This window comes from Sesamum indicum, linkage group LG4 (genome assembly GCF_000512975.1).
Source record: "Sesamum indicum cultivar Zhongzhi No. 13 linkage group LG4, S_indicum_v1.0, whole genome shotgun sequence".
Classification (NCBI taxonomy): domain Eukaryota; kingdom Viridiplantae; phylum Streptophyta; class Magnoliopsida; order Lamiales; family Pedaliaceae; genus Sesamum; species Sesamum indicum.
This window is the reverse complement of record NC_026148.1, coordinates 2759034-2769431: the sequence shown is the minus strand read 5'-3', so window position 1 is coordinate 2769431 and position 10398 is coordinate 2759034. Positions and strand designations below refer to the sequence as shown.

General features: G+C 33.4%; 2 protein-coding genes across 3 annotated transcripts; one reads left to right on the top strand and one right to left on the bottom strand.

Moving 5' to 3' along the window:
• Positions 1153-4672, bottom strand: LOC105159848 (probable glycerol-3-phosphate dehydrogenase [NAD(+)] 1, cytosolic). Of its 2 annotated transcripts, XM_011077051.2 has the most exons (6): positions 4372-4672; positions 3077-3734; positions 2533-2754; positions 2072-2319; positions 1646-1785; positions 1153-1522 (listed from the first exon to the last, which is right to left on the bottom strand). In XM_011077051.2, the coding sequence occupies exons 2-6, from the start codon at positions 3732-3734 to the stop codon at positions 1399-1401; spliced, it is 1392 nt and encodes a 463-aa protein (XP_011075353.1). In that variant the 5' UTR covers positions 4372-4672; the 3' UTR covers positions 1153-1398. The 2 variants fall into 2 exon arrangements, with proteins under 2 accessions (XP_011075353.1, XP_020549261.1); XM_020693602.1 differs by lacking the exon at positions 4372-4672 and having other exon boundaries at positions 3077-4345.
• LOC105159847 lies at positions 7070-9850 on the top strand. Its single transcript, XM_011077050.2, has 5 exons — positions 7070-7242; positions 8438-8480; positions 8570-8661; positions 8734-8843; positions 9522-9850. The coding sequence occupies exons 1-5, from the start codon at positions 7174-7176 to the stop codon at positions 9541-9543; spliced, it is 336 nt and encodes a 111-aa protein (XP_011075352.1). The 5' UTR covers positions 7070-7173; the 3' UTR covers positions 9544-9850.

The following is a 10398-nucleotide window of genomic DNA, read 5'->3' as shown; positions in this document are numbered from 1 at the left end:
CTTACATATATATACATGTAGCGAATGTGTGGATGATGTCGTGATGGTCTAGAAAACAGAGACAAAATGGCTCAAGGCCCAAATCTGCTATTTGGGCCTCGAGATATATTTTTTACTTTTGAGGAATTCTTTTTATAATAAATGGATAATTACACTCTCCTCCCCTAATATTTAAGTATAATTATATATAAATTTTTTATAATTTAAAAAATTATATTTAGTATCTTTAAAATTTGTTCCTATATTAGATCCCTCCGTTAATAAAAACTCATTGAATTTATTGATATTAACACAAAAAAATATAAAAATTGACATTTACCCTCAATTAACTCATTACCGACTTATTTGCAGGTCAAATAATTTTTTTAGATTAAAGTACTCTTATAATAGTAAGGATATAGCTCCTCACTATATTAACACTTGAAAATGTATGAGTGTAATTTGGTCACAAAAGAATTTATTTGACCTGTAATAAATCAATAATGAGTCAATCGGAGCTAAACATAATTTTTTTTCAATTACTTGGTTATTACAGCAAATTCAGTGAGTCTTGACTAATGGAAGACTTATTTATTACACGAAAGCAAATTTAATAGGTGATAAATGTAATTTCCCAAACTATAGATAGTTTATGTATAATTACACCAAATTTCAAGAAAGGGGAGATGATTATCCCTATAATATATATATATATATGTATGATTTGTGTATAAACATTATTAATTAGATTTCGCAATGAGATTAATATTTTCTTTGAAAATTTTATAACTTGTTTTGACAAAATTAATGTCTTTTAAGGGCCATTACGCAGTTTAGTTTCACGTAGGGCTGTTCTTTCAATTAAACGAATCCAGCCAAAAATTTGGTTTAATCAAAATTTTGATACGTGAAAATGGTATATCGAATATTGAACAAAAAGAATATAATGTTAATTTGTCAGTTATACATTATTTATTAATCAATAATTATAATAAATTAAATACGTATTAATCATAGAATTATTATCTTTTATTACAAATATAGAAATTAAAATATTTACTATTTACATGTCATGTTTTTTATTATATTTATAATGTATACTCTGATATATATATATTTTTTAAGTTGATTAATCGGCATAAAAAAAATAAAATTAAATCGAATAAATTCAAATTAAAACAATACTACCAGTAGAAGAGCATGCCCTCAGGGCAAGAATCAATGTCCATACATCTGGGCTTCAACTTTCAGGATACAACATCAAATTATGCCTGTTACCACCAGCATTTTCACCAACAACTATGTGTATATGTAGACTCAGCTGTATAAAATCCCAGTATACGAGGATTTTCCCGTTTGCTGTACCTATATCCTTCATCTAGTCGATCATTTATCCTTATTCTTGTAATGGGGATTGAGTCAAGGTTGGCCAAGAAGTGAAGGCCTGTAGAAGGCATGAGTTTGTGCAATCTCGATACGATCACGTGGATCATTCAGGTTTTCGTCTCTCAGCGCCTGGAGAATTGCCTCTGCTCCTTGTTCCCTGCGGTTGGTAAGACAAGCAGTCATGTGTACGTGTCCTGATGCTAGTTGGAATAGACAATTACATATGTACCTCTTGTACTTTTGATGTTCTTAATGTTGAAACATTATGGAGGATTTTTACCTTGTAATGAGAATTTTGTACAATATCTTTAGGATGGGGCAGAGCTCCACTGGGGCAACTGGCTTGTTTGCTTCCGGGTGCAGTACGTTTAAACTGGGCTGGCTTAGGAGTTCGTAAAATGCTTCTATAGCAGAAACACCCTGGAAATTTTCAAGAAGACATCGGTTATTATAGTCGTCATCTGGAGACACATAAATGATGAATCTCTCTTATGTATTCACGAGACCAAACAGTTCTTCATCTGAAGAAACTAGAGAAAAGGACATTAGTATTTGGAATTCTACTGAAATCCGTGATTTTACCACAAAAATCCTACAAGTAACTCGAGAATTTAATTATGTATTTGGAGCTGAAAAGCTAGTTTGAGTTATATTTTAGTATTAAGACAATGTTTGAGTTATATTTTATGATTAAGAAGATATAGACCTGAATAGTCCCTTTGCCGCTGATGCTATCACCCATATCCAGGCTCAGTTGTCCCTTGGCTATCATCTGGCCGTACCATGCGTTACGACCTTTGAGCAAGGTTACATATGTGTCAGCAAGCAAAGGCCCGGCAAGCTTCTCCGGTTCTTCAGTCAACAAATGAGTAATGAATATCATCTCGGATGTACAGTGTGCAAAATATACTGATTTGCCGGTGGCACTTTCATTAGTCAGAGCTGCCACCATACCTGAACAAAAGGTCGGAGGCATTATCAGAAATCATAACTTAAAAGTGATTCAATGTAAACATGTTATAGTGCTTAAAAATACAGCTGATCCGTGCACTAGTTCGTAAGTTTCAACTACTCATCCCGGAAGACTAAAAGAAATTTCAAGGCGGAAAATAATCAGCAACACTAGTAAAGACAAAAGTTGAATAATGAGATGGAGTCGAACATTACCGGCTCCAATGGCATAGACATTTTTCAAGCCTCCCATAACTTCATGTGTAACAAGGTCACTGTTGTCCCATACAATGAAGTGAGGCTGCCTTAAGAACTTTGCAAGAGGCAATCTCCATTTTTCAGCTCCACATATACGGGCATTAGCATATTCCTTGTTGTAAATCTCTGAAGCAATATTTGGTCCACCAAGATAGAGAATGTTCTCCATTGGCACTCCAGCTGTAAGGCAGATGTCGAATAGTTAATGGAAATGAAAAAAGGAAAACACGAAATTTTTCAGATTATGGTAAATTTTTTTAAAACCTGCAAAGTAATAGAGAGGTGGAAAGAATGAAAATATTCGATAGCAAGATGACGTGACAAATCCTAACTTTTTGGATATGGTAAAGGAAAATTCAAATGTATCACACTACCATTCCGTTAAGGTTAAAAATGCGGGTTTGAGAGATAGGATACGACACATAAGTTTTCAGAATATGAATGTAGAAATACACATGACGCCAGTAATAGCATAATGATAGACAATACGTAATACACTTACTTGCTTGATTAATCATTTGTGTAGGAGTAATTATACGAGGAGACGGGTCCAGTTCAGCCTCTATACCCTTGGCCAAAGATATTATGATTGGCACGGTGATTCTCTCCTTCCAATACTTACTGATCTCTTCAAACACTTCACGGGTTTCAGTTGAAGGCAATCCATTAATAACAATATCAGCGTCCCAAATAGCCTCCTGCAAGTTAGTCACGACTTTCATTGGGCAAAGTGGCGTATCGATCATGTTTAGACAGAACCCATCTTTCAAAATCTCGTCTGCATAAAGCGTCCGATCACCTAATCGTGCCTCAACATATTTTAGATACGCACATCTCCGGATCAATCTCCTCAAAACATCTTCCCTCGAGTTGATTACCTCAAACAAATGTTCTGCCGTACACCTGTCGACCGCTCTGCCCGGCCGTCTCCATATCCTAATCTGAACCTTGTCTCGAAATTGGCCATAGCTGTCTTGAAGCAAAGCCGCAAATACGCTACCCCATGCACCTGCTCCCACACCAACAATCTTCAAAAGATCACCATCGGATTTTCCTAAAAACCTTCGAAGTTCATCGAGCTTCTCTTCCAGCCCATTCTGGTTCTGTATAACCCCATTTGAGTATGAGTTGTTGCTCGCAACCTCAATGCTGCCAACCATCTTTCCCAAGCAAAATCAAGATTCAATAATCAACAAAACTATGCCGCAATAAAATCCAGAAATGAAACTTTGAAAGAAGCAACTTCTGACCAACTGTCAACTCTAAATTTCAACACCAAAAAGAAAGAATCAAGAAAAGCAAGTTACTGAAACAGCTTGCTTCTGCTTTAACTTCAACTTCCAAACACTCCACCTAATTATATAGACTCAGAGTTGCAGATTCTTGATTGACTTTTTGCCCATTTGCTCTCTGGATCTGGCAACAACTGCTAATTCACTAATGACCTCAAAAAATTCGGGGTTCCCCGACAGGCTGGGTGATCACAGAGAAAGCAGAATCTTTACAAGTGAAATCTTCACCTAAATCTGAACTAATTTAAACTCATATTTTCAAACCCTCCAATTCAATAATTTTCTTCATCCCCACAACAAGTATACAACAGGCAAAGCACAATCAGATAATGATTTGATCACTTGCAAGATTTTATTTCATACCAACCATCACTTTATATATATACACAGAAAACACTCCACAATTAAATAAACCCAAAAAATAAGGAAAACATTGTAGTCTCCGCCAGAGTTTGTTCATCTACCAAGCAGAAAACAAAGAAAAGAATTCCGAAAAAGCACCAACCCTTTTTTTCTTGTCGATTACTGCAAAGAATGAGTCAAAAATTCCAACACCCCTTCAAAGATTTCTCCCCAGCATTTTCTCTGTATCAAATAAAAAGCATGATTAAGTTGCATGCAATTTGAAGCCTTCACAGTTATTGCGTTTCCGGGTCGCAACCTTTTCTGACCCTCTCCTCTGCAAGAAATGTGTATACATATATGTATTTATATACTAGTGAGAGAAAGCTAGAGAGAGATGGCATTGATGGAAACAGTTGGATTGGGGAAGGTGCCAAGCTATGGCATTTAAGGTTTCGGGATGGAACCAACTTCTCAAACGGTCATTAATTTAGAGGGTGGAACAGTGATGCTGTTATGAACTCATTAAATTAAACTGATTGTTATAAACAATTCCTTATCAACTTCGTTCATAAAATTGAAAATGTAAAATTATTTTTTTCAAAGACTCAAATTTCAATTTTTTTTAAGCTATTTTTCTGTTTTCTTGAAAGATGCAGGCAAATATACGAGTAATCTCTATGATTTTCAGAGCTTTTGATCGGTATGTCTGATTTTGTTTTGTTAGGAATATTTATACTCTGCTTTTTAAAGATTTGGTGTAATTATATATAAATTTTCATATGATTTGAAAATTATAACTGACATCCCTATGGTTTGCTTCCGTCTAACAAAAAAGAAAAAAACAAATAAGTTCGTTCTTAAGCCAAAATTCACTAAATTTGCTAATACTAACAAAAAGATCAAATAAAATTTTATATTTACTACCGATTAACTTATTATTGATTTATTGAAGGTCAAATTCATGTTTTTATGATCAAATTATTCTCATACGTCTTCACACGCTAATGCATGTGAGGGGGTATATCTTCATTGTTATAAAGACAGTTTAGTTAGAAAAAAATTATTTGACCTGCAATGTAATAAATCAATTGAAGACAAATATCAGTTTTCATTCAATTTTTTATTTATTTATATCAGCATACTTAATAAAATTTTTACTAACAAACGGACCTATTTGTTAGAAAAAAAACAAACCTCAGAAATATTAGATGTAATTTTTCAAATCATAAAAAGTTTACGTGTAATAAACCCTATATTTTATCGCATATTTTGAAAAATGAGAGTATAATTATCCCATATTTTTATTAATATAAGATAAATAAAAATAATTAATAATTAATTGAACCCTATATTTTATAGAAATATTATTTCAGATAGCAAAAATTGAAAACAAAAACAACCCACCATGAGTTTTGCCACGGCCAATGCATGATTCAAACATTCAACAAATCCACCTCGAATTTGAATCAATTATATAATAAGTGTAATATATTTATTGTATAATTGATGTACCGTTCAAAAAAATAGACCAATCACATAATAAATATAATACACTACAAAAAAATTTCATAATAATATGGAAGGACGTATTAGGGTGGAAGTTTGGCGAGGTATGGTGGTTTAAGGAAGTTAAAGTCGGAGGGGCTAGTTATAGCTGTCCGCTCCGTTCTGTATCCAGTACAAATCAAATTTCTAATTCAATTGATTTTCGATCGATTAACTAAAAATTGCATACTTCTAATAAGTGTTCCATATATTGGGACGTATTGTTTCCTTATAAATGCAAAGATTCAATGAATTTATGAATATCAATTACGTATTCATAGCTCTTTTTCTATTTGTATGCAGCATTAATGTATCTATACACAATAGCTTTTTAAATATTATATAGATAGATCGGGATCAATAAATACAATTGAAGTAGGCTGTGTTTGAATTTGTATCTTTGTATTTTTCGAGACAAGATAAAACACACTCAATGTTTGTTTTTGTGTTTTTACACCTTATCTGCGTGTTTTTCTTTTTTTTCAACTTTCTATATATATAATATATATATATATACATAATATAAAGCAGACATAATTTGACAATAAACAGTAATTTTTGTCTCCCGAAAATACAAGATTAAACATAAAATATTTATATATATATAAATATATATGATTTGACAATGAACAGTGATTTTTGTCTATCAAATCCCAACATCAAACATAAAACAAAACAGTCAAATTATAAGTCCAAACACAATGTAAAAGTTGTTGAAATAATTCTTTTGGGGTGAATAACAATTTATTTTTTGTAATATTGTAAATGAGCAATTACATAAATATGTATATATAAGGATAATTGCACCGTTGTCTTATGAGGTTGGATATAATTACACATAAATTCTTCATGATTTGAAAAATTATATTTAATACTCCTAAATTTACTTTTATCTAAGAAATACATTTATTCGATAATTAAAATTTATTGAATTTATTGATATTAAAATTAAAAAAAAATGAATTAAAAATAATATTTACTCTCAATTGAGTTATTACTGAGTTAGACAAATATTTTCTCACTAAAATATCTTTATAAAGGTGGAGATATAACTCCTCACTTCAATTAATGTGTAAAGATGTATAAGGGTAGTTTTGTTATAAAAGAATTTGTTTTACCTGTCATAAGTCAATTCGGAGTAAATATGAATTTTTATCCACTTTCTTTTTTGTTAATATCAGCAAATTCAGTAAACTTTAACTTGCGGAGAGATTTATGTATTAGATAGAAGCAAACTAAATTACTAAAGGGCTAAAACGTAAAAGTAGCAACTGGAAAATCTGAGAAGTCGCAGAACATATTCAGGTGCCGCTATTCGTCGAACGACGATTTCAGTTCGTATCAGCCCCCAGTCCAGTCGTGCGTGTGTGTGTCTGTATACGTCTGCGCAGTTGAATTTGGAAGTGGGAAAGCGAAAATGGCAGCAGAATCAAACAATCTCGAAGAAATATTGAGACCCTTTTACCAGAGAGCTTCAGAAGCGGAGGTCTTCTTATCTCAGACTCGCTACAGTTTTTGATTTTTGGTTCTCTTTTCGATTTTCTCTGTGTTGTGTTTGCGTGTTGGATTCCTTGAGGCTTTTTCTTGATTCAACCCTATTTTTGATGTATTAGTTGTATGCTTAATTACCAACATTAGTTTGTCCGATTCTCGTACTAGTACAAGCATGTAATGTTCCTCGTTTGGAATCAAGAATGATGGTCAAGATTGTACTTTTCTAGATAAGCTGCATTGGAGTTATGCTTTCAGGTCCTGAAATCCAAGATTCTTTTCATATTGCCACATTTAGGACAATCTAGAGTGATGATTGTAGTCCCTAGTAGGAGTTCTTGCGGGGTTTATAATCTAAATGAGGAAACCTTTTGCATTTTCTGTCTGCATAACTATATTTTTGTTAGTCTGTATGCATTGGGACAATTTTATACAAATGAATGCAAATGCAATGCGTCTCTATGTTCGACTGGGACCAGGGGAACTTGAATTAGATATAGTAGTATTGAAGAAACTGAGGATACATCCAAAGGTAATCCCCCTTGCAAATTCGTATATTGTGCTATATGGCCGTAAAAGCGTAGGTGAAGTATTTGAGGCAGTAATAGTGGAATTCCACGATCTTACTAATTCTGATAGCAATGAGATGGTATTTTAAAATGACGTCCATTATCTAATTCTCTCTTCTAGAATGTAAGCTCTAAGAAAGTATCATAGAAGATCAACCTGGTAGTTTGGAGTCTCTGGAAATTGGAAGTATAAAGTGATGACATCATTCATTTGGCTGGTTCTAATTCTTGGTTGATTCCAGTTTCTAAAAATGAAGTTTTGTTTAGCTGGTTTATACTGACATATACTTCTGGAGTTCTATTTGTATTCATGGACTTGGCTTGTTATAACTTATATGTCGTCCATTGCCTTATATTTATCTCCTAGCTCTCTTGTAATGAATATGTGAGGTCAAACAATGATAAAAGGTATAGTGAAAACATCTAAGAGAAACCAAAAGATTTGGTTGGCTTTCTTCGGGTGTAGGCTCTACAATCTATTCATTCGTTCATATAGTTATTTCGTCATTGACTGTTGGAGTGTGGTCAAGTGGAAACCATTGAACACAATGACAAATTTTGGTAGAAGTCATATCTTGTTGTACCAAATTTAATTATTGAATACTTTTGTTTGGTGCGAAGGACCGCTTAGCAAGACTTGAAGCTTCCCTGGCAGGAAAAAAAGGTATGTCGAAATCCTATCTTATATGCAGAAGTAAAGCTAGAATGAAAGGTACTCAAATTCTTGTATCCTGTGGAAATGGTGCTCTTCAGAGTCTGGAAATGAGGAACTGCTTAAGTTGGCTGATGAACTCCAGTCAAGGTTAGAAACTGCAAAAGCGGAGCAAGTTGCAGAAAGAGAAAAGGTATTCGTGCTACCTTAATTTTTAGAGTAGTGTCAGAATTAGAATTTACAGGTCTTATTGTCTATATGTTAGGCTATGAAGGAGGTGCAATACCTTACTGCCGAAAATGCAAAGCTACAATATCGGATAATCCATCTTGTTCGAGCGTTAAAGGAGGCTGATAGCAAGTTAGCTGCGAAGAGGTATGGTACTTGGCAACTTATCTACTGCTTCTCTAGGTCTTAAATTTCTATGCAATAGTATACTGATTGTTTGGCGTAAAGTCAGGATTGAGCATGAATATTAAAATTTACAGAAAGGAAAAGGAAGAAATGGTAGAAATGACTAAATAAATGAAAGTCCCTCCTTTCTCACTGAAGAAATTTATGTTCTAAAAGCATTAAGTTCAGCTTCTGATCTTGCCTCGGTTCATATTTACGTGGTATCTTCCAGAAAAAGTGCAACAGCTCTCTTTTTCTGCAAGAAAGGTTTGTGTTTCCTTGGCAGTCTGCTCATTGGGGCCATTCTTTAGCTGGAAAGAAATTTGTTCAATTGAAAAACAGAGGAAAAAAAAAGTGAAGTTTTCAGCAGAATGCCTTGACAACTAGTTGATGCTATGATCGTACGGATTATCCTTTTCGTTTAGATTCAATTGGTTGAGTATAATTGAGGTTTTCAATATATGCTGGGCCAACAACATCACTTTAAGCTTGATCATGTCTGTACGACTCTTCTAGACATTTAATGATTTATTGTTTAAAATTGTCATTAAATTAGTTCCCTCTTCACCTATCGCTGATCGTTCTTATTTCTCTTTAGTGTGCTACCTTTGTTATCTACTCTAAACTCGACAATAATCATATTCTGCTTGCTTGATGCAGTGATCTAATCCTCTACCCTTGACAGCAGCGGTGTTTGATACCAATTCTCATTTAACGATTCTCAGAGCTAGACGGCAACTATTATTTCTGCTTACTTCACTCTGCAAAACCTTTTTCAACTTGCTTTACCTCTCATGGTTGTCAAGTTTCTCAATAGATCAATTTGAATATCCGTTATCAGTGCAGTGCATTCTGTTTAAACCATTGTTGATTGTAAAGTAATGCTCTAGCTTACATGCAGAGAGAAATTGTCTTTCCCACTGCTTCCCGATTTTTCAGTCCCAGCATTGTCTTGCATCGTTATAATCTGTAAAAGCATACATTGAGCAGAATCATGCATTGCTTCTAGCCATTGTCAGAAACTGGACAAGTAAGCTGATGCTTTTGTGTTGATTGCTGATTTGGTCTTGTTTCTGAGGAGTGATAGACAGTTGAATTTGTCGAGACAGAAATTGCACATTCATCAAAATCGGCACTTGTGCATAGGGGTGGCAACGAGTCGAGTTCGACCATTTTTTTCGGGCTCGAGTTAGTATTCTAAGCTCGAGCTCAAGCTCAAGCTGATTTTTTGCTTTTGTTTTTTATTATATTATATTAAATTATGGGAATCACTTATTTTTTAAATAAAATTATAAGTAATAAAATAGATTGTATAATGCATACCATAATTGATTTTGACATTATAAATTAAAACTTTATAATCATTTTTTTAAAATTAATGATCTTATAATCAATTATACAAATTGAATTTTAATAAATTTAGAGATAATTCAAAATGTTCTAACATGACATATATTACACGTAAGATGATGTGAGCAGATGTTGTCTATTATTTTATTTTTTGTTACAATTTCTTGCAGTGATCGTCACGGCCTCA

Bases quoted from the DNA above. Each gene is read 5' to 3' on its own strand.
- LOC105159848 (XM_011077051.2), bottom strand. From the start codon at position 3,734: ATGGTTGGCAGCATTGAGGTTGCGAGCAACAACTCATACTCAAATGGG. The intron at 1,786-2,071 runs GTCTATATCTTC...GAAAATTTCCAG, and splicing joins GCGGCAAAGGGACTATTCAG to GGTGTTTCTGCTATAGAAGC. The intron at 1,523-1,645 runs GTAAAAATCCTC...TACCAACCGCAG, and splicing joins TACAAAATTCTCATTACAAG to GGAACAAGGAGCAGAGGCAA.
- LOC105159847 (XM_011077050.2), top strand. From the start codon at position 7,174: ATGGCAGCAGAATCAAACAATCTCGAAGAAATATTGAGACCCTTTTAC. The intron at 7,243-8,437 runs GTCTTCTTATCT...TTTGGTGCGAAG, and splicing joins AGAGAGCTTCAGAAGCGGAG to GACCGCTTAGCAAGACTTGA. The intron at 8,481-8,569 runs GTATGTCGAAAT...GGTGCTCTTCAG, and splicing joins TTCCCTGGCAGGAAAAAAAG to AGTCTGGAAATGAGGAACTG.